At 38.1% G+C, this 23808-nt stretch overlaps 1 protein-coding gene across 5 annotated transcripts in view; it reads left to right on the top strand.

Moving 5' to 3' along the window:
• Positions 1-23808, top strand: part of NUDT6 (nudix hydrolase 6) — a 42780-nt gene that overhangs the window by 8343 nt on the left and 10629 nt on the right. For all 5 annotated transcript variants that reach the window (XM_032632790.1, XM_032632786.1, XM_032632792.1 and 2 more), the window contains exon 3: positions 832-887. In XM_032632790.1, coding sequence (XP_032488681.1) covers positions 832-887 — 56 coding nt within the window. The remainder of the gene's footprint in view (positions 1-831; positions 888-23808) is intronic.

Consider the following 23808-nt stretch of genomic DNA (forward strand, 5'->3'; position numbering starts at 1 on the left):
GTGCTTTAAGGAGGAGGTCTTGAACTGAATATTTAGATATTTGAGATTTGGATCATCAGGGAGCACAACCCATGCTTATACATAGTGATTCAAGGAATAAAAATGAGAATGGAAAAGTCAATTCATTGACTCAATAAATCTTTTTAGGCATTTAAAATTGGACACTAATAGATGATCTTATTTGCTAAACAGAAATAGAGATGCAGACATAGAGAACAAACATATAGACACCAAAGGAGGAAGCGGGGAGGGGGGTGGGATGAATTGGGAGACTGGGACTGACACATATACAGTATTGATACTAGCATAAAAATAGATAACTAATGAGAACCTACTGTATAGCACAGGGAACTCTACTCAGTGCTCTGTGGTGACCTAAATGGGAAGGAAATCCAAAAAAAGGGGTTATATGTATACGTATAGCTGATTCATTTTGCTGTACAGTAGAAACTAACACAACATTGTAAAGCAACTATACTCCAATAAAACTTAAGTTAAAAAAAATAAAATTGGACACTAAACGCTAAAAAAGGATAGAAAGATTATTTATACTGTCAGGAATAGATGATCTAGAGAAGGAGATGCAAATGATTATCCTACGAGTTAGCATATGCTAGAATCATCATTGGTACTCCTAAGTTGTTAAAAGAACCTAGATAACTGAGCAACTGATTTCTTGCTGGAGAAATTTACAACTCTTCATGAATGAGGTGGTTATTTGAAGTAGGCCTTCAGGGATGGGTAGGATTCTGATGACCACAGGTAATAGTGTGGGAGTAGTCTGAGGTGAATGAAATTCATATTTCTCAATTATCTTCCCCCCCCCAACAGGAGCTGTATTTGATGAAAATACTAGAAAAATATTGGTTGTACAAGATCGAAATAAAGTAAGTTGTTTCTGCTTTATAAATTGCTTTCTAAACGTTCTATCTAGAGAAAAATAAAGTGTAGAATTTTGATATGCTCAAAGAATTATAGAAAGATTTTTTTAATTTACTCTGATCAATATTTTTTTATTGACATATGCTTGATTTACAATGTTGTGGTAATTTCTGCTGTACAGCAAAGTGATTCAGTCATATATATATATTCTTTTTTAAATATTCTTTTCCATTATGGTTTATCATAGGATATTGAGTATAGTACTCTATGCTATACATTAGGACCTTGTTGTTTATCCCCTGTACATATAAAAGCTTACATCTGTTAACCCCAACCTCCCACTCCATCTCTCCCCCAACCCTTTCCCCCTTGGCAACCACCAGTCTGTTCTCTATGTTCATGAGTCCGTTTCTGTTTCATAGACAGATTCATTTGTATCATATTTTAGATTCCACACATAAGTGATATCATATGGTATTTATCTTTCTCTTTTTTACTTACTTAGTATGATAATCCATAATTGCATCCATGTTGCTGAAATGGCATTATTTTGTTCTTTTTTATGGCTGAGTAGTATTCTATTATATATATGTACCACATCTTCTTTATCCATTCATCTGTCAATGGACATTTAGGTTGTTTCCTAGTCTTGGCTGTTGTGAATAGTGGTGCTATGGTATGAGGGAGTGTTCTAATTTCATTGATTTACATGTGGCTCTCCTACTTTGCCAACATCATTTGCTGAAGAGACTGTTTTTTTCCCATTGTATATTCTTGCCTTCTTTATCAAAGATTAATTGACCGTAGGTATGTGGGTTTATTTCTGGGCTCTCTATTCTGTTCCATATTTCTGTTTTAGTGCCAATACCATGCTGTTTTGATGACTATAGCTTTGTAGTATTGTCTGAAGTCTGGCAGGGTTATACCTCCTGCTTTGTTCTTTTTCCTGAGGATTGCATTGGCAATTCTGGGTCTTTTATGGTTCCATATGAATTTTGGGATTTTTCTGGTTCTGTGAAAAATGTCATGGGTAATTTGATATGGATCACATTAAATATGTAGATCACTTTGGGTAGTATGGCCATTTTAACAATATTAATTCTTCCAATCCAAGAGTATGGGATATCTTAGAAAGATATTTTTAAAGTCATTTCTAAGACGTTGTTATCATTTGGATACTTATTTAATCCAAAAAACACTTATCCAGTCCTTAAAAATGTCAGAGTAACCTAAGTGTTCCTAAGTATTATTTTATGACTACAAAAAAATTATAAATGGCTGTATTTAATTAGGAAGACAAACTCTGTTTCTAACAAGCTGTTAAGATATTATTCCACTCATTCAATATTCATTAAGCTCCTACTCTGAGCCAGGTGCTAAGAATACAAAGATTAATAAGACAGTATCCCTGATGTCCTGTAGCTTACTATCCATTTGGGAAAGTAGTCATATAACACATTGTTAACAATTAACTTCACCTTTAAAAAGCCCCTAAAGACTTCTCCTTTGAAGTAACATTTAAACTGGGTCTTGAAGAAGGAGTAGGAGATTCGAGGCAAAACAAAAACAAAACAAAACAAAACAAAAACCAGGGTGGGGAAGGGAGGTGGGGTAGAAAAACAGACTGAGAAAATAGAATTGCATATATAAATGCACAGAGTTCAGAAAGGCGCTTAGTCCATTCATGCTGCTATAACAAAAATACCATAGACTGGATAGCTTAAACAACAAAACATTTTTTTTCCTAATTATTATTTTATTTTGGAGTATAGTTGATTAACAATGTTGTGTTAGTTTTAGGTGTACAGCAAAGTGATTCCGTTATACATATACATCTATTCTTCTTCAAATTCTTTTCCCATTTAAGTTATTAAAGAATATTGAGCAGAGTTCCCTGTGCTATACAATAGGTCCTGGTGATTATTTTGTATATAGTGGTGTGTATATGTTAATCTAAAACTTCTAATTTATCCCTCCCCCCGACATTTCCCACACCTGGCAACCACAAGTCTGCTTTCAAAGTCTGTGATTCTGTTTCTGATTTGCAAATAAGTTCATTTGTCTCTCTTTTTTTTTAACATTTAACACATAAGTGACATCATATGATATTGTCTTTGTCTGACTTCATTTAGCATGATAATGTCTAGGTCCATCCATGCAAATGGCATTATTTCATTCTTTTTTTATGGCTGAGTAATAGTCATTGTGTGTGTGTATATATATATATATATATATATATATATATATATATATACCACATTTTCTTTATCTGTTCATCTGTCCATGGAAATTTAGGTTGCTTTCATGTCTTGGGATGTAAATAGCATTGCAATGAATACTGGTTGTATGTATCTTTTCGAATCATGCTTTACTTTGGATATATGCCCAGGAGTGGATTGCTGGATCATATGGTAATTCTATATTTAGTTTTTTAAGGAACCTCCATACTGTTCTCTATAGTGACCGTACCAACTTACATTCCCAGCAACAGTATAGGAGGATTCCCTTTTCTCCACACCCTCTCCAGCATTTATTGTTTGTAGACTTCTTGATGATGCCCATTTTGACTGGTGTGAGGCGATACCTCATTATAGTTTTGATTTGCATTTCTCTAAAAATTAGTGATGTTGATCATCTTTTCATGTGTTTGTTGGCCATCTGTCTTCTTTGGAGAACTATTTAGGTCTTCTGCCCATTTTTTCATTGGGTTGTTTGGGGTTTTTTTGATATTGAGCTGCATGAGCTGTTTGTATATTTTGGAGGTTAATCCCTGGTTGGTAGCTTCATTTGCAAATATTTTCTCCCATTCTGAGGGTTGACTTTTTGTCTTGCTTATGGTTTCCTTTGCTATGCAAAAGCTTTTAAGTTTAATTATGTCTCATTTACTTATTTTTTTATTTTCATTACCCTAGGAGGTGGGTCAGAAAAGATCTTTTTTTTTTTTAACATCTTTATTGGAGTATAATTGCATTTCAATGGTGTGTTAGTTTCTGCTTTACAACAAAATGAATCAGTTATATATATACATATGTTCCCATATCTCTTCCCTCTTGCATCTCCCTCCCTCCCACCCTCTCTATCCCACCCCTCCAGGGGGTCACAAAGCACTGAGCTGATCTCCCTGTGCTATGCGGCTGCTTCCCACTAGCTATCTACCTTACGTTTGGTAGTGTATATATGTCCATGCATCTCTCTCGCTTTCTCACAACTTACCCTTCCCCCTCCCCATATCCTCAAGTCCATTCTCTAGTAGGTCTGTGTTTTTATTCCTGTCTTACTCCTAGGTTCTTCATGACATTTTTTTTTCTTAAATTCCATATATATGTGTTAGCATACGGTATTTGTTTTTCTCTTTCTGACTTACTTCACTCTGTATGACAGACTCTAGGTCTATCCACCTCATTACGAATAGCTCAATTTCGTTTCTTTTTATGGCTGAATAATATTCCATTGTATATCTGTGCCACATCTTCTTTATCCATTCATCCGATGATGGACACTTAGGTTGCTTCCATCTCCTGGCTATTGTAAATAGAGCTGCAATGAACATTTTGGTACCTGACTCCTTGAATTATGGTTTTCTCAGGGTATATGCCCAGTAGTGGGATTGCTGGGTCATATGGTAGTTCTATTTGTAGTTTTTTAAGGAACCTCCATAATATTCTCCATAGTGGCTGTACCAATTCACATTTGCACCAACAGTGCAAGAGTGTTCCCTTTTCTCCACAGCCCCTCCAGCATTTATTGTTTCTAGATTTTTTGATGATGGCCATTCTGACCGGTGTGAGATGATATCTCACTGTAGTTTTGATTTGCATTTCTCTAATGATTAATGATGTTTAGTGTTCTTTCATGTGTTTGTTGGCAATCTGTATATCTTCTTTGGACAAATGTCTATTTAGGTCTTCTGCCCATTTTTGGATTGGGTTGTGTGTTTTTTTGTTATTGAGCTGCAAGAGCTGCTTGTAAATTTTGGCGATTAATCCTTAGACAGTTGCTTCATTTGCAAATATTTTCTCTCATTCTGAGGTTTGTCTTTGGTCATGTTTATGGTTTCCTTTGCTGTGCAAAAGCTTTGAAGTTTCATTAGGTCCCTTTGTTTATTTTTGTTTTTATTTCCATTTCTCTAGGAGGTGGGTCAAAAAGGATCTTGCTGTGATTTATGTCGAGTGTCCTGCCTATGTTTTCCTTTAGGAGTTTGATAGTTTCTGGCCTTATATTTAGGTATTTAATCCATTTTGAGCTTATTCTTCTGTATGGTGTTAGGGAGTGATCTAATCTCATACTTCTACATGTACCTGTCCAGTTTTCCCAGCACCACTTATTGAAGAGGCTGTCCTTTCTCCACTGTACATTCCTGCCTCCTTTATCAAAGATAAGGTGACCATATGTGCGTGGGTTTATCTCTGGGTTTTCTATCCTGTTCCATTGATCTATCTTTCTGTTTTTGTGCCAGTACCATACTGTCTTGATTACTGTAGCTTTGTAGTATAGTCTGAAGTCAGGGAGCCTGATTCCTCCAGCTTTGTTTTTCGTTCTCAAGATTGCTTTGGCTATTTGGGGTCTTTCGTGTTTCCATACAAATTGTGAAATTTTTTGTTCTAGTTCTGTGAAAAATGCCAGTGGTAGTTTGATAGAGATTGCATTGAATCTGTAGATTGCTTTGGGTAGTAGAGTCATTTTCACAGTGTTGATTCTTCCAATCCAAGAGCATGGTATATCTCTCCATCTGTTTGGATCATCTTTAATTTCTTTCATCAGTGTCTTATAATTTTCTGCATACAGGTCTTTTGTCTCCTTAGGTAGATTTATTCCTAGGTATTGTATTCTTTTTGTTGCAATGGTAAATGGGAGTGTTTTCTTGATTTCACTTTCAGATTTTTCATCATTAGTGTATAGGAATGCCAGAGATTTCTGTGCATTAATTTTCTATCCTGCTACTTTACCAAATGCATTGATTAGCTCTAGCAGTTTTCTGGTAGCATCTTTAGGATTCTCTATGTATAGTATCATGTCATCTGCAAACAGTGACAGCTTTACTTCTTCTTTTCCGATTTGGATTCCTTTTATTTCCTTTTCTTCTCTTATTGCTGTGCCTAAAACTTCCAAAACTATGTTGAATAAGAGGGTTGAGAGTGGGCAACCTTTTCTTGTTCCTGATCTTAGAGGAAATGGTTTCAGTGTTTCACCATTGAGGACGATGTTGGCTGTGGGTTTGTCATATATGGCCTTTATTATGTTAAGGAAAGTTCCCTCTCTGCCTACTTTCTGCAGGGTTTTTATAATAAATGGGTGTTGAATTTTGTCGAAAGCTTTCTCTGCATCTATTGAGATGATCATATGGTTTTTCTCCTTCAATTTGTTAATATGGTGTATCACATTGATTGATTTGCATATACTGAAGAATCCTTGGATTCCTGGAGTAAACCCCACTTGATCATGGTGTACGATCCGTTTAATGTACTGTTGGATTCTGTTTGCTAGTATTTTGTTGAGGATTTTTGTACCTATGTTCATCAGTGATATTGGCCTATAGTTTTCTTTCTTTGTGACATCCTTGTCTGGTTTTGGTATCAGGGTGATGGTGGCCTTGTAGAATGAGTTTGGGAGTGTTCCCCCCTCTGCTATATTTTGGAAGAGTTTGAGAAGGATAGGTGTTAGCTCTTCTCTAAATGTTTGATAGAATTCACCTGTGAAGCCATCTGGTCCTGGGCTTTTGTTTGTTGGAAGATTTTTAATCACAGTTTCAATTTCAGTGCTTGTGATTGGTCTGTTCAAATTTTCTATTTCTTCCTGATTCAGTCTTGACAGGTTGTGCATTTCTAAGAATTTGTCTGTTTCTTCCAGGTTGTCCATTTTATTGGCATAGAGTTGCTTGTAGTAATCTCTCATGATCTTTTGTATTTTTGCAGTGTCAGTTGTTACTTCTCCTTTTTCATTTCTAATTCTATTGATTTGCGTCTTCTCCCTTTTTTTCTTGATGAGTCTGGCTAATGGTTTATCAATTTTGTTTATCTTCTCAAAGAAGCAGCTTTTAGTTTTATTGATCTTTGCTATCGTTTCCTTCATTTCTTTTTCGTTTATTTATGATCTGATTTTTATGATTTCTTTCCTTCTGCTAACTTTGGGGTTTTTTTTGTTCTTCTTTCTCTAATTGCTTTAGGTGCAAGGTTAGGTTGTTTATTCGAGATGTTTCCTCTTTCTTAAGGTAGGATTGTATTGCTATAAACTTCCCTCTTAGAACTGCTTTTGCTGCATCCCATAGGTTTTGGGTCATTGTGTCTCCATTGTCATTTGTTTCTAGGTATTTTTTAATTTCCTCTTTGATTTCTTCAGTGATCACGTCATTATTAAGTAGTGTATTGTTTAGCCTCCATGTGTTTGTACTTTTTACAGATCTTTTCCTGTAATTGATATCTAGTCTCATAGCATTGTGGTCGGAAAAGATACTTGATACAATTTCAATTTTCTTATATTTACCAAAGCTTGATTTGTGACCCAAGATATGATCAATCCTGGAAAATGATCCATGAGCACTAGAGAAAATGTGTATTCTGTTGTTTTTGGATGGAATGTCCTATAATATCAATTAAGTCCTTCTTGTTTAATGTATCATTTAAAGCTTGTGTTTCCTTATTTATTTTCATTTTGGATGATCTGTCCATTGGTGAAAGTGGGGTGTTAAAGTCCCCTACTATGATTGTGTTACTGTCGATTTCCCCTTTTATGGCTGTTAGTTTTTGCCTTATGTATTGAGGTGCTCCTATGTTGGGTGCATAAATATTTACAATTGTTATATCTTCTTCTTGGATCAATCCCTTGATCATTATGTAGTGTCCCTTCTTTGTCTCTTGTAATAGTCTTTAGTTTAAAGTCTGTTTTGTCTGATATGAGAATTGCTACTCCATCTTTCTTTTGGTTTCAATTGCATGAAATATCTTTTTCCATCCTTTACTTTCAGTCTGTATGTGTCTCTAGGTCTGAAGTGGGTCTCCTGTAGACAGCAAATATATGGGTCTTGTTTTTGTATCCATTCAGCCAATCTGTGTCTTTTGGTGGGAGCATTTAGTCCATTTACATTTAAGGTAGTTAGTGATATGTATGTTCCTATTCCCATTTTCTTAATTGTTTTGGGTTCGTTATTGTAGGTCTTTTCCTTCTCTTGTGTTTCTTGTCTAGAGAAGTTCCTTTAGCAGTTGTTGTAGAGCTGGTTTGGTGGTGCTGAACTCTCTCAGCTTTTGCTTGTCTGTAAAGGTTTTAATTTCGCCATCAAACCTGAATGAGATCCTTGCTGGGTAGAGTAATGTTTGTTGTAGGATTTTCTCCTTCATCACTTTAAATATGTCCTGCCAGTCCCTTCTGGCTTGCAGAGTTTCTGCTGAAAGATCAGCTGTTAACTTTATGGGGATTCCCTTGTGTGTTATTTGTTGTTTTTCCCTTGCTGCTTTTAATATGTCTTCTTTGTATTTAATTTTTGACAGTTTGATTAATATGTGTCTTGGTGTATTTCTCCTTGGATTTATCCTGTATGGGACTCTCTGTGCTTGATTAACTATTAACTTGACTTGAGTAACTATTTCTTTCCCATATTAGGGAAGTTTTCAACTATAATCCCTTCAAATATTTTCTCAGTCCCTTTCTTTTTCTCTTCTTCTTCTGGAACCCCTGTAATTCGAATGTTGGTGTGTTTAATGTTGTCCCAGCGGTCTCTGACACTGTCCTCACTTCTTTTCATGCTTCTTTCTTTATTCTGCTCTGCAGTAGTTATTTCCACTATTTTATCTTCCAGGTCACTTATCCGTTCTTCTGCCTCAGTTATTCTGCTATTCATCCCATCTAGAGTATTTTTCATTTCATTTATTGTGTTGTTCGTCGTTGTTTGTTTCGTCTTTAGTTCTTCTAGGTTCTTGTTAAATGTTTCTTGCATTTTGTCTATTCTACTTCCGAGATTTTGGATCATCTTTACTCTCATTATTCTGAATTCTTTTCAGGTAGACTGGCCTATTGCCTCTTCATTTGTTAGGTCTGGTGGGTTTTTATCTTGCTCCTTCATCTGCTGTTTAACTTTTTGTGTCTTCTCGTTTTGCTTATCTTACTGTGTTTGGGGTCTCCTTTTTTGCATGCTGCAGGTTCGTAGTTCCTGTTGTTTTTGGTGTCTGTCCCCAGTGGTTAAAGTTGGTTCAGTGGATTGTGTAGCCTTCCTGGTGGAGGGGACTAGGGCCTGTGTTTTGGTGGATGAGGCTGGATCTTGTCTTTCTGGTGGGTAGGTCCACATCTGGTGGTGTGTTTTGGGGTGTCTGTGGACTTATTATGATTTTAGGCAGCCTCTGTGCTAATGGATGGGGTTGTGTTCCTGTCTTGCTAGTTGTTTGGCATAGGATGTCCAGCACTGTAGCTTGCTGGTCATTGAGTGAAGCTGGGTGTTGGTGTTGAGATGGAGATCTCTGGGAGATTTTCGCCATTTGATATTATGTGGAGCTGGGAGGTGTCTTGTGGACCAGTGTCCTGAAGTTGGCTCTCCTCCCTCAGAGGTACAGCACTGACTCGTGGCTGCAGCACCAAGAGACTTTCATCCACACAGCTCAGAATTAAAGGGAGAAAAAGTAGAAAGAAACAATAGGAAGGGAGGGAGCGAGGGAGGGAGGGAGGAAGGGGGGAGGGTAGGGAGGGAGGAAGGAGAAAGAAAGAAAGAAAAGAAAGAAGGAAGTAAAGAGAAAAGAAAAGGAAAGAAGGAGGGAGGGAGGGAAGGATGGAAAAAAAGAAAGAAAGAAGATAAAGTAAGATAAAATATAATTAAATTATTAAAATAAAAAAATAATTATTAAGAGAGAAAAACGGACGGATAGAACCCTAGGGCAAATGGTGGAAGCAAAGCTATACAGACAAAATCTCACACAGAAGCATACACATAGTCACAAAAAGAGGAAAAGGGGGAAAAAATCATAAATCTTGCTCTCAAAGTCCACCTGCTCAGTTTGGGATGATTCATTGTCTAAAGGAGGGAAGGAAGGAAAGAAAGATAAAGTAAAATAAAATAAAGTTATTAAAATAAAAAGTATTTATTAAGAAAAAAATATTTTAAAAAACCGAATGGATAGAACCCTCGGACAAATGGTGGAAGCAAAGCTATACAGACAAAAGCTTACACAGAAGCATACACATACACACAAAAAGAGGAAAAGGGGAAAAAATCATAAATCTTGCTCTCTAAGTCCACCTCCTTAATTTGGGATGATTCGTAATCTATTCATGTATTCCACAGATGCAGGGTACATCAAGTTGATTGTGGAGCTTTAATCCGCTGCTTCTGAGGCTGCTGGGAGAGATTTCCCTTTCTCTTTGTTCTCACAGCTCCCAGGGGCTCAGCTTTGGATTTGGCCGCGCCTCTGCGTGTAGGTTGCCAGAAGGTGTCTGTTCTTCGCTCAGACTGGACGGGGTTAAAGGAACCGCTGATTCGGGGGCTCTGGCTTACTCAGGCCGGGGGTAGGGAGGGGCACGGAGTGCCGGGCGAGCCTGCGGCGGCAGAGGCCACCGTGATGTTGCACCAGCCTGAGGCACACTGTGCGTTCTCCTGGGGGAGTTGTCCCTGGATCCGGGACCCTGGCAGTGGCGGGCTGCACAGGCTCCCTGGAATGGGGGGTATGGATAGTGACCTGTGCTTGCACACAGGCTTCTTGGTGGCGGCAGCTGCACCCTTGGCGTCTCATGCCTGTCTCCGGGGTCCGCGCTTTTAGCCGCGGCTCACGCCCGTCTCTGTAGCTCCTTTAAGCAGCGTTCTTAATCCCCTCTCCTCGCGCACCAGGAAACAAAGAGGGAAGAAAAAGTCTCTTGCTTTTTCAGCAGGTCCACACTTTTCCCCGGACTCCCTCCCTGCCAGCCGTGGCGCACTAACGCCCTGCAGGCTGTGTTCACGCCGCCAACCCCAGTCCTCTCCCTGCGCTCCTACCGAAGCCCGAGCCTCAGCTCCCAGCCCCGCCCGCCCCGGCAGGGGAGCAGACAGGCCTCTCGGGCTGGTGAGTGCCGGTCGGCGCCGATCCTCTGTGCAGGAATCTCTCCGCTCTGCCCCCTGCACCCGTTGCTGTGCTCTCCTCCGCAGCTCCGAAGCTTTCCTCCTCCGCCACCCACGGTCTCCGTCCGCGAAGGGGCTTCTAGTGTGTGGAAACCTTTCCTCCTTCACAGCTCCCTCCCACTGGTGCAGGTCCCGTCCCTATCCTTTTGTCTCTGTTTATTCTTTATTCTTTTTCCCTACCCAGGTACATGGGGGGTTTCTTGCCTTTTGGGATGTCTGAGGTCTTCTGCCAGCATTCAGCAGCTGTTCAGTAGGAGTTGTTCCACGTGTAGATGTATTTCTGATGTATCTGTGGGGAGGAAGGTGATCTCCGTGTCTTACTCTTACGCCATCTTCGATAAAATCTCCAGAAAAGATCTTGCTTAGATTTATGTCAAAGAGTGTTCTGCCTATGTTTTCCTCTAAGAGTTTTATAATGTCCAGCTTTACATTTAGGTCTTTAATCCATTTTGAGTTTATTTTTGTGTATGGTGTTAGGGAGTGTTCTAATTTCATTCTTTTTTTTTTTTTTTTTTTTTTTGCGGTATACGGGCCTCTCACTGTTGTGGCCTCTCCTGTTGCGGAGCACAGACTCCAGATGCGCAGGCTCAGCAGCCATGGCTCACAGGCCCCCAGCTGCTCCGCGGCACTTGGGATCTTCCCAGACCGGGGCATGAACCCGTGTCCCCTGCATCAGCAGGCAGACTCTCAACCACTGCGCCACCAGGGAAGCCCTCTAATTTCATTCTTTTACTTGTAGCTGTCCAATTTTCCCACCGCCACTTATTGAAGAGTCTGTGTTTTCTCCATTGCATATTCTTGCCTCCTTTGTCATAGATTAGGTGACCATAGGTGGGAGGATTTATCTCTGGGCTTTCTATCCTGTTCCATTGATGTGTATTTCTGTTTTTGTGCCAGTACCATACTGTCTTGATTACTGTAGCTTTGTAGTATAGTCTGAAGTCAGGGATCCTGATTCCTCCAGCTCCATTTTTCTTTCTCAAGATTGCTTTGGCTCTTCATGTTCTTTGTTGTTTCATACAAATTGTAAAATTTTTTATTCTAGTTCTGTGAAAAATGCCATTGGTAATTTGATAGGGATTGCATTGAATCTGTAGATTGCTTTGGGTAGTATAGTCATTTTCTCAATATTGATTTTTCCAATCCAAGAACATGGTATGTCTCTCCATCTGTTTGTGTCATCTTCCATTTCTTTCATCAGCACATTATAGTTTTCAGAGTACAGGTCTTTTGCCTCCTTAGATTTGTCTTGTTCCCTGAAATAAGCTTGTATCACTATAAACTTCTCTCTTAGAACTGCTTTTAATGCATCCCAAAGGTTTTGGATTGTCGTTTTTTCGTTGGTAGGTGTGTTATTCTTTTTGATGCAATGGTAAATGGGATTGTTTCTTTAATTTCTCTTTCTGATCTTTCATTGTTAGTGTATAGGAATGCAAGATATTTTTGTGTGTTAATTTTGTATCCTGCAACTTTACTGAATTCATTGATGAACTCTAGTAGTTTTCTGGTAGCATCTTTAGGATTTCCTATGTGTAATCTCATGTCATCTGCAAACAGTGACAGTTCTACTTCTCCAATTTGGATCCCTTTTATATCTTTCTCTTCTCTGATTGCTGTAACTAGGACTTCCAAAATTACGTTGAATAAAAATGGTGAGAGTGTACATCCTTGTCTTGTTCCTGATCTTAGAGGAAATGCTTTCAGCTTTTCACCATTGAGAATGGTGTTGAGGTAGGTTACCTCTGTGCCCACTTTCTTCATAGTTTTTATCATAAATCAGTGTTCAATTTTGTCAAAAGCTTTTTGTGCATCTATTGAGATGATCATAGGGTTTTTTTATTTTTATTCTTCAGTTTCTTAATGTTGTTTATCACACTGATTGACTTGCGGATATTTAAGAATCCTTGCATCCCTGGGATAAATCCCACTTGATCATGGTGTATGATTCTTTTAATGTATTGTTAGATTCAGTTTGCTAGTATTTGATTGAGGATTTTTGTGTCTATGTTCATCAGTGATATTGGCCTGTGAATTTGTGTGTGTGTGTGTGTGTGTGTGTGGTATCTTTGTCTGGTTTTGGCCTCATGGAATGAATTTAGGAATGTCCCTTCCTCTGCAATTTCTTGCAAGAGTTTCAGAAGGAGAGGTGTTAACTCTTCTCTAAATGTTTGGTAGAATTCGCCTGTGAAGCCACCTGGTCCTGGACGTTTGTTTGGTGGGGGTTTTTTAATCACAGCTTCAATTTCAGTATTTGTGATTGGCCTGTTCATATTTTCTATTTCTTCCTGGTTCAGTCTTGGGAGATTGGACCTTTCTTAGAATTTGTCCATTTTATTGGCATATAGTTGCTTTTAGTAGTGTCATATGATCTCATGTATTTCTGTGTTGTCCATTGTAACTTCTTTATTTCTTATTTTATTGATTTGAGTTCTCTTCCTTTTTTTTCTTGATGAGTCTGGCAAAAGATTTATCAGATTTGTTTATTTTTTCACAGAGCCATCTTTTAGTTTTGATCTTTGCTGTTGTTTTCTTCATCTCCGTTTCATTTATTTCAGCTCTGATCCTTATGGTTTCTTTCCTTCAACTAACTTGGGGTTTTGTTTGCTCGTCTTTCTCTAGTTGTTTTAGGTATACGGTTAGGGTGTATATTCGAGATTTTTCTTGTTTCCTGAGATAAGCTTGTATCACTATAAACTTCCCTCTTAGAACTGCTTTTGCTGTGTCCCACAGGTTTTGGATCATTGTGTTTTCATTGTAATTTGTCTCTAGGTATTTTTTGATTTCCTCTTAGAATTCTTCAGTGGTCCATTGGCTGTTTAGTCTCCACATGTTTGTGTTTTTTACAGTTTTCTTCTTGTATGTGATTTCTAATCTCAAAACGTTGTGGTTGGAAAAGTTGCTTGATATAATTTCAGTTTTCTTAAATTTACTGAGGCTTGATTTGTGGCCCAAGATGTGCTCTATCCAGGAGAATGTTCCATGTGCACTTGAGAAGAACGTGTATTCTGCTGCTTTCAGATGGAAAGTTCTGTAAATATCAGTTAAGTCTATGTGGTCTAATGTGTCATTTAAGGTCTGTGTTTCCTTATTGATTTTCTGTCTGGATGATCTGTCTGTTGATGAAAGTGGGTTGTGAAAGTCCCCCACTATAATTGTGCTAACTGTCAATTTCTCCTTTTATGGCTGTTAACATTTGCCTCATACATTGAGTACCTCTCTATTGGGTACATATGTATTTACAATTGTTATATTTTCTTATACTGATCCCTTGATCCTTATGTAGTATCCTTCTTTATCTCTCATAACAGCCTGTAAAGTCTGTTTTGTCTGATTTGAGTATTGTTGCGCCAGCTTTCTTTTGATTTCCATTTGCATGGAATACCTTTTTCCATCCCCTCACTTTCTGTATAAGTCCCTAGATCTGAAATGTGTCTCTTGTAGACTGCGTGTATATGGGTCTTGTCTTTGTATCCATTCAGCCAGTCTCCGTCTTTTGGTTGGGCCATTTAATCCATTTACATTTAAGGTAATTATCGATATGTATGTTCTTATTGCCATTTTGTTAGTTGTTTTGGGTTTGTTTTTGTAGGTTTTTTTTCTTCCCTTTTTTGTTCTCTTGTGATTTGATGACTATCTTTTCTGTTGTGTTTGGATTGCTTTTTCTTTTTTGTGTGTGTGTGTATCTATTGCAGATTTTCGGTTTGCAGTTCCCATGAGGTTTTGATGTAGCAGGCCATATATATATGAGATTGTTTTAAGTTGCTGGTCTCTTAATTTCCAAACCATTTCCAATATCCTCCATTTGTACTCTGCTTTGCTCACAATTTCTGGTTTTCCTATCATATTTGTGTGTAGATGATTTCCAACCTTAACTGTATGTTTGCCTTTACCAGTGAGCTTTCTCATTCATAATTTTCTAGCTCCTAGTTGTGACCTTTTCTGCCTAGAGAAGTTCCTTTACCATTTATTGTAAAGCTAGTTTGGTGGTGCTGAATTCTCTTAGCTTTTGCTTGTCCATAAAGGTTTTGATTTCTCCATCGAATCTGAACGAGAGCCTTACTGGATACATTATTTTTTGTTCTAGGTTTTTCCCTTTCATCTCTTTAAATATCGTGCCACTTCCTTCTTGCCTGAATAGTTACTGCTGAAAACTCAGCTGTTAACCTTATTGGGAATCCCCTTGTATTTTATTTGATGCTTTCCTCCTTCACAGCTCCCTCCCTGGGGCTCAGGTCCCATTGGATTCCTTTCTCTCTCTTTTTTTTCCTTTATTGTTTTGTCTTAACTCAGTTATGTGGAAGTTTTCTTCCCATTCTGCCAGCATTCACTAGATGTTCTGTGTGAATCATTCCACTTGTCTTTGTGTTTTTGATGTATTTGTGGGAGGAGGTAAACCTCTAATAGTTTTGTGTGGAGTCTTTAGGGTTTCCTATATGGAGTATCATGTCATCTGCGTATAAATACAATTTTGCCTCTTCCCTTCTGGTTTGGATACTTTTTATTTCTTGTCTCATTGCTGTGGCTAGGACTGCCAATACTATGTTGAATAGAAATGGTGAGAGTGGGCATCCTTATCTTGTTCCAGAATTTAGTGGGATGGCTTTCAGCTTTTCACCACTGAGTATTATGTTGCCTGTGGATTTGTCTTAAATGGCTTTTATTACAGAGATATTTTCCCTCTGTACCCACTTTGTTGAGAGTTTTTATCATGAATGGATGTTGAATGTTGTGGAATGCTTTTTCTGCATCTGTTGAGATGACCATGTGGTTTTTGTCTTTCCTTTTGTTAATGTGGTGTGTCACGTTGATTGATTTGCATATGTTGAACCATTCTTGCAACCCTGGAATTAATTCAACTTGATCTTGGTTTTTGATCTTTGTATGTATTGTTGGATTTGGTTTTCTAGTATTTTGTTGATGATTTTTGCATCTGTGTTCATCAAAGATGTTGGCCTGTAATTTTCTTTTTTTGTAGTGTCTTTGTCTGGTTTTGGTATTACGGTGATGGTCGCTTCATAGAATGAATTTGGGAGTGTTCCCTCCTCCTCAGTCTTTTGGAATAGTTTGAGGAGGATAGGTATAAGTTCTTCTTTCTATGTTTGGTAGAATCCCCCAGTGAAGCTGTCCAGTCCTGGGTTATTGTTTGCAGTTTTTTTAATTACAGATTCTGTTTCACATCTAGAGGTTGGTCTGTTCAAGTTACCTATTTCTTCTTGACTCAGTTTTGGCAGGCTGTATGTTTCTAAAAATTTGTCCATTTCTTCTAGGTTGTTCAGTTTGTTGGCATATAACTGTTCATAGGATTCTCTTAGGATTTTTTTTCTTATTTGTGGTGGTATCAGTTGTTATTTCTTCTCTTTCATTTCTTAATTTGTTTATTTGGGTTCTCTCTCTTTTTTTTCTTGATGAACCTGCCTAGAGGTTTGTCAATTTTGTTTTATCTTTTCAAAAATGCAGCTCTTGCCTTTATTGATCTTTTCTCTTGTTTATTTGGATCTCTCTTCTATTTCCTCTCTGATCTTTATTATTTCTTTCCTTCTGCTGACTTTGCTGACTTTGGATTTTGTGCATTCTTCTTTTTCTAAAATTCTTTCAGTTGGTAGGTTAGGTTGTTTATTTGAGATTTTTCCTGTTTCTTGAAGAAGTCCCGTATCGCTATGAACTTCCCTTATAGAACTGCTTTTGCTGCATCCTATGGATTTTGTAAGGTTGTGTTTTTATTTTCATCTGTCTCAGGGTATTTTCTGATTTCCTCTTTGATTTCATTGTTGACCCATTGGTTTTTTAGTAGCATATTGTTTAGTCTCCATGTGTTCATTCTTTTCCCAGTTTTCTTTCTGTGGTTAATATCTAGTTTCATGTAGTCAGAAAAGATGCTTGGGGTAAATTCTATCCTCTTAAATTTGTTGAGGCTTGTTTTGTGTCCTAGTATGTGTTTTATCCTAGAGAATGTTCCATGTGCACTTGAGAAGAATGTTTATTTTGGTTTTTTTGGATGTAGTGTCCTGTAAACATCAATTAAGTCCAACTGGTCTATTGTGTCATTTAGGACCTCTGTTGCTTTATTGATTTTCTGTCTGTAATATTTGTCTATTGATATCAGTGGGGTGTTAAAGTCTCCTACCGTTATTGTATTTCTGTCAGTTTCTCCCTTTATGTCTGTTATGTATTTGTTTTATATATTTAAGTGCTCTAATATTGAGTGCATATATGTTACAGTGTAATATCAGGTTTTTTGTATTGATCCCTTTCATCCTTATAAAGTGTCCATCTTTGTCTTTCTTTGTAGACTTTTTTAAAAAGTTTGTTTTGTCCGATACGAGTATTGCTACCCCTGCTTTCTGGTTTCCATTTGCATGAAATATCTTTTTCCATCCCCTCACTTTCAACCTGTGTGTGTATTTCACCCTAAAGTGAGTCTCTTGTCCACAGCATATTATAGGTTTTTTTTTTTTTTAAATCCAGTCTGTCACTCTGTGTCTTCTGATCAGAGCATTTAGTCCATTGACACATAAAGTAATTATTGATAGGTATGTACTTGTTGCCATTTAAAACCTTGTTTTCCAGTTGTTTTTGTAGCTCTTTTTGGCTCATTTCTTCTTTTTGTTTTTCCTTTTGTGATTGATGGTTTTCTTTTTTAGTTTGCTTGAGTTTCTTTCTTTTTAGTTTTTTTGAATCTATTGTATGTTTTTGATTTGTGGCTACCCTGGTTTACAAGTATGTTGACCCATAACTGTATCTGCTTTAAATTGATAGTCATGCAAGTTCAAACACGTTCTAAAAGATTTACATTTTTATACTCCCCTCCCCCACTTTTTGTGATTTTGATACCCTGTTTTGCATCTTCATGCTTACCCTTTTACTGTTTGTTCTAGTTATAATCACTTCTCCAATTTTTTAATTGTTTTTTAAATCTGTGTGCTTGCTTATTTAATTTTCAATCCTTTCATATATTTGCCTATCCTCTTGTTTTTCTTTTTCTATAGGTTCTTGCTTCTTTTCTATTTAGAGAAGACCTTTCAGTATTTCTTTTAGGATAGGTTTAGTATTGCTGAATTCCTTTAGTTTTTGCTTGTCTGAGAAATTCTTTCTCTCCTAAATGATAATCTTGCTGGGTAGAGTATCCTAGGTTGCAGGTTTTTCCCTTTCAGGTCTTTGAATATATCATGTCACTCCCTTCTGGCCTGCAGAGTTTCTGCAGAGAAATCAGCTGATAGCCTTATGGGATTCCCTTGTAACTGACTCTTTGTTTTTCTCCTGCTGCCTTTAGAATCCTCACTTTAACTTTTGCCATTTTAATTATGATATGTCTTTGTGTGTGTTCATGTTGTTTGGGACCCTCTGTGTTTCCTGTACCTGGATATATGTTTCCTTCTTAAGGTTTGGAAAGTTTTCAGCCATAATTTCTTCAAATACATTTTTGATACCCTTTTTTCTCTTTTCTCCTTCTGTGCATAGGTTGGCACACTTTACATATCCCATAGATCTCGTATGTTGCTTTCAGTTTTTTTCATTTGTCTTTCTGTCTGCTGTTCTGATTGGGTGATTGCCATTATTCTGTCTCCTAGATTACTTATTCCTTCTGTGTCATTTAGTCTGCTATTCATTGCTTCTAGATAGGTTTTTATCTCAGTAATTGAATTGTCTGTTTGGTTCATTTTTAGTTTATAGTTCCTTGTTACAGTGATCTGAATTTTATTAATAGTCTTTTTTATTTTATTAATAAATAATAAACTTTTATTATTTTATTAATGATCTTAGTAAATTTCATTTTATTAATAATCTGAATTTTATTAATAATCTTTTTTTAACTTTATTTTTGGCTGCATTGGGTCTTTGTTGCTGCATGTGGGCTTTCTCTATTTGTGGTGAGCGGGGCCTACTCTTCGTTGCAGCATGTGGGCTTCTCATTGTGGTGGCTTCTCTTTTGCAGAGCATGGGCTCTAGGCACATGGGCTTCAGCAGTTGTATCACGCAGGCTCAGTAGTTGTGGCACGTGGGCTTAGTTGCTCCACAGCATGTGGGATCTTCCCAGACAAGGGATCAAACCCATTTCCCTTGCATTAGCAGGCAGATTCTTAACCACTGTGCCGCCAGGGAAGTCCCGATAATCTTTCTTAAATAAGCATTTTTATTACCTCATTTTTGGACTCAGGGTCTAATAGACTGGTGAGGTCTGTTTCATTATTTGTTCTTTCAGGAGATTTCTCTTGTTCTTTTTATTGGGAGTAGTTCCTCTGTTTTTAAACTTTCTCTGTCTCTGTGCATTTAGGAGAAACAATTATCTACTTTGATCTTGAAGGGGTGTTTCCCTGTGTAGACTGTGTGAGTCTGTTATTTTTAGTGCAAGGGCTTGTTTTGGTATAGATGCCAGCCACTTCTTTCTTCAGAGTGTGCTGGCTGTTACCCCATTGATAGGGGTTGTAATAGGTGTTGTGGTGTGCAGAACCTGTGCTAGATGAGGAGCAGGGCCTCCTCTTTGCTCCATGGCTGTCACCACCCTGTTGGGGGCAGTGTCTGCTCCCCAGTTGTTGAAGAAGCCCTAATGGTTGGGTGCAGTTAGGTTCAATTGCCCTTGAGTGTGTGCTCTGCCCCAAAGGAGGTGACCGCAGAAGCATATAACGCCTGTGTAGTCACAGTGAACCTGTGCACCTGTAGTTGCCCACGGTTTCGCCCAGAAGCAGCCCATGGTCTCGTCCCTTTTTCTGTTGTGTTCATCCCAGACCCAGTGCTAGGCTGTGGTGTGGAGTAGACTGGGGCTGGAGGCTGTGACTGCAGGAATTGAGGTTGCTGTGCTGCACCTGGGACCTGGGCAGCCTCTGTGGTAGACCTCTTCCAGGACCTGCCAGCCCCACATCCAGCTCCACCCTGCAGTGCGAAGTGGGTGGAGCTGGAGCCAGAGCACTCCCACGGGAAACGTACCACTGCGTACTCCTGCCCAGGGCCTGTCTGCTCAAGACGCAGCATCCAGCCACTCTACTTTTTTATGGCACCACCTATGCATGCGCTGACCAAGTCTGCTGCAGCCGACCTGCCCCTGCTGTCCACACACCTACCACAGGCTCCGAGGTTCTCCCCAGACCACGCCTCAGACCCTTCAAGTTGTCTCTGTGCAGCTATATCGAGTCCTCTCCCAGGGACTTGGAGATTTGGCAGTTAGCCACTGCATGTAATTGTGGCACGGCCCGGTGCAGCACTGACAGTGTCTGCTCAGTTTGATCCACCACCCGCATGTGTGCACTGACAGTGGTCTCTGCAGTTTGGCCCTGATCCACCTCAGGCGGCCCAGTCTGTACGCGCAGCTAGATTGAGTCTCTGCCCTTATCTCACACCAGGCTGAGGTGTGGAGTAAGCGGGACCCAGGCATTCACCCCTTCGGATTGGGAAGTGTGGCAAGGCGGCACCCGCCAGTGCTGGTCTCTTTTTGCCCTGATTGTTAGCAAGCCAGCATGCACACACTCCTCACAAGCAGAGTCTAGGCTTCTCCAGCCCCTCTGTCTGACTCAGCAGATTTCCCAGCAGGCAGTGGGGCTCCCCGGGCCAAGCGTCTGCCTGTATGGACCGTCTCTCCTTTACAGATGGGAATGGTAAAATATTTGGTTTGAGAGCTAGATTGGGAACAGAATTAAAGAGCCTCATACACCCAAATAAGAACTATAGGCAACTAGAAGTAACAGAAGTTTTTAAGAGAAGTACCATGCTTAGAGGTCAGATGCTTTCATGCTCAGGAGTATAAGTGACGAGAATAATTACTTTGATACTTTCTGAGACTTAAGTAAATATTGGTGGATAGAGTCATACATTTTTCTCCTCATATATGTTTTTAAATTTTAAACTAATACTCATAATTATAGCTGAAAGCAGTATCAATCATTTCTCAAAAATGCTATCTGAAAGCACTCTCATGGTATTAAGTAACGTTAAAGTTTTAGTTAAGGCAGGATCTCTGACTCAAACTAAACTTTATCTTCAACAGATTTTTATTGGGTACCTAAAGTAGTATTGTGCCTAGCCATCAGTAAGTTTTATATTTGAATTGGAGTACATATATATGTATGTATGTATATGTATATTTGATGGTAATGAGCGGAGAGTAAGTAGGAAGCAAGACTGAATGGTAAAAATAGGGCCTAGTTATGAGGGGGCCTGAGAGCCAGGAAGAGGAGTTTAGATTTGACATAGAAACAATTCAGATTTTGTTTACTGAAAGATTTTGATTGAGGTGACAGTGATGAAGATGATATATGGACAGCTATACTCTGTTTATTTATCACTATACTATGTTATTTACCCTTTTACCATAGGGTAAATTGCTAGATCTAGAAATTGGAGATAGGGTGAAAGGCACGCAGAGAGGCTATTTACCCAAAATTATGCAGATAACGTGGTAGTAAAACCAATCTAATTTTAGAGTCTGTAATCTTAAAAAAGATTAGCCCAAACCTAAGTAAACTCATTTCATGTGAGAGTGATAAGCCCTGATTCTCTCCACATTCAATTCCAAGCATCAAGTAAGGATTTCAAAGACATACAGCTATTTCCCTACATGCCTTGAAATTATGAGGAACACCAGATGGTCCTTAACTTACCCTACTCTAACCTACAAAAGAACAGTTCCCGTAGTCATTATTTTACTATTTTATCATTCAGGTCTTAACTACCCTTAGGCCAAAGGAGGTTGTATTAATATTTAGTACCCAAGGTCTGAGAAAACTTACTTAGGATTTTGTTCAATTAAATTGGGTTAGACTGAAAGTGGATATTATAACTCTGCAGTATGGCAGAGAGATGATATGCCCAAACATTATTGGCAGATACCATATATATATGGTATACAAGTATATACAAGTAACATAAATTGGTTAATTTCTTTTGCTAAGTTGGAAAAATAATCTATACCTTCGTATATAAAAGTTACTTCTAAAGAGATATTATAAAAGGTTTTACTGTCTTTTAAGTGTATGCCTTTAACTGTCCTTTCCTTGCATTTAAAGAAGCAACAGTATCACCAAAATTTAATTTTTTCTACGCTCAGGTGACATAAGAAGTTGTACAAACAAAATTGGATCAGGAGACCTGGGTTCTAAGATTTGGCCCTGCCATTAGCTAGCTGTACAACTCTGGGCAAATCTGTGAGCCCCTGGGAACCTAAGTTGCCCCATTTATGAAATTAAGGAGTTAGATTCGATGATCACAAATGAAATATCCCAATACTATAATTCTCCCTATACACTTATGCACATGTAAGATAAGATACCAGATATAACCTGGTTTAAACCACTCTGGTATTTTGGAAAGAAAAGGGTAAACTTTTAAGATTTTAAAAGAGCACGCTGTGTCGTAAGTGACTTTATCAAATAAAATTTCATTAAGGACTTTGACAGAGACTGAAAGACAGCCAGAGTAATATGATTGCTCCATTCTGAGCAGTTTTTCAGGACTGGTGGATCAACCAACTAAGAATCTATTTATGTAATTACTCATTTATTAAAACATGGAAATTCATAGAGAACAAACCTAGGTCTAACTAATAATATTAAAAATTGGCTTGCAGTCTGAAAAAAAGAAAAGAAGGAGCTTCCCTGGCAATTATGGCTAACCTGTCTTACTCCAAACCTAGACAGCGTGATGTTATGGGGATGGTTTTTTTTTTTTCCCTTATAAAACCTTCCAAGACAAATGATTTAACAGCTTTAGTTTGCAGAAATCAAACTTCCAGAGCAATCTGTATTGCAGCAATTGAAAAGGAAAGAATTGAATTGAGCTTTATTTTTAAAACAGGGCAATAGTCAAAACTATGTATACTAAATTTGCCTAAACTCCACTGTAAATGACTAAAAACTTTTATGATTCTCAGTTAATCATGATTGCATTCAGTGCCTCTCTAGTTTTGCTCATCTTAGTTTCAAAGAAATAATTGCTAGTGTTTTCTGGAATGTTTGTTAGTATTTTCCAAGGTAGTCAGGAAACAAAGGGAGACCCAAGACTTAATGACTAAACAAAAACTCCAAGAGACCTATCCACAGTGGCATTGTTTTAGCCATTCTTCATCCTGTAACATGGGCTTATAAAGATGTGAGTGGAGAGTTTTCAATCCTCCACCTTAAGTTTCCTTTGGGGGTCAGTTGCCTTTAGGGTCAATTGAAGGTCATACCCTTAAGCTGGGGGGACTTTTGAGTAATTAACCCTAGATAGGTTCCTAAATGGTTTATTTGATGTCTCTTGGAACCAACAGCCATATCTCAAGAGGATTAAAAACCCAAGTAAAGTGTAGCACCAGCTCTGCTATGGCTTCTAGCCTACTAAAAATTCATAACCAAACATTTGCTAACACTCGACCATTCTCCAAGTCACTTGTTCTCCTATTATAGTACGCATTCGTGATCCTAATTGATGAGGTTTTCAGGCTAAACAAAATTATTTTAATTCCATCGTTTTGCTATTTAATAGAAATAAAATCAGATAAATAATGATAATTGTGATGACAAAATACTTCTGCATAAATTTTCTTATTTAATAATGGTATTCGTTATTATCTCCATTTTTCAAAAAAACTTTAGAGAGGTTGCAGTAACTTTTTCAACATTACACAACTGGTAATTGGCAGAGTCAGAATTTAAGCCTAGAGAGGAATCTTTTCACTAAACTAAAGCAGATGAAAACATAAATGGAATTAAAACTTGGATTTTTTTGAGGGAGTCAGTAGTTTTATGGCAATGCCTATCATACTTTGCATAGGATACAAAAGACTTCACTTGAATGGGGTTTGTTTTTTAGGGAGGTAGTTTTTCGCTTTTTTTAATACATAGTACAGATGCCACTGTATTGTTTAGGTTGACAGTTCCATTCAGTTCAGT

Source organism: Phocoena sinus, chromosome 5 (genome assembly GCF_008692025.1).
Source record: "Phocoena sinus isolate mPhoSin1 chromosome 5, mPhoSin1.pri, whole genome shotgun sequence".
NCBI lineage: Eukaryota > Metazoa > Chordata > Mammalia > Artiodactyla > Phocoenidae > Phocoena > Phocoena sinus.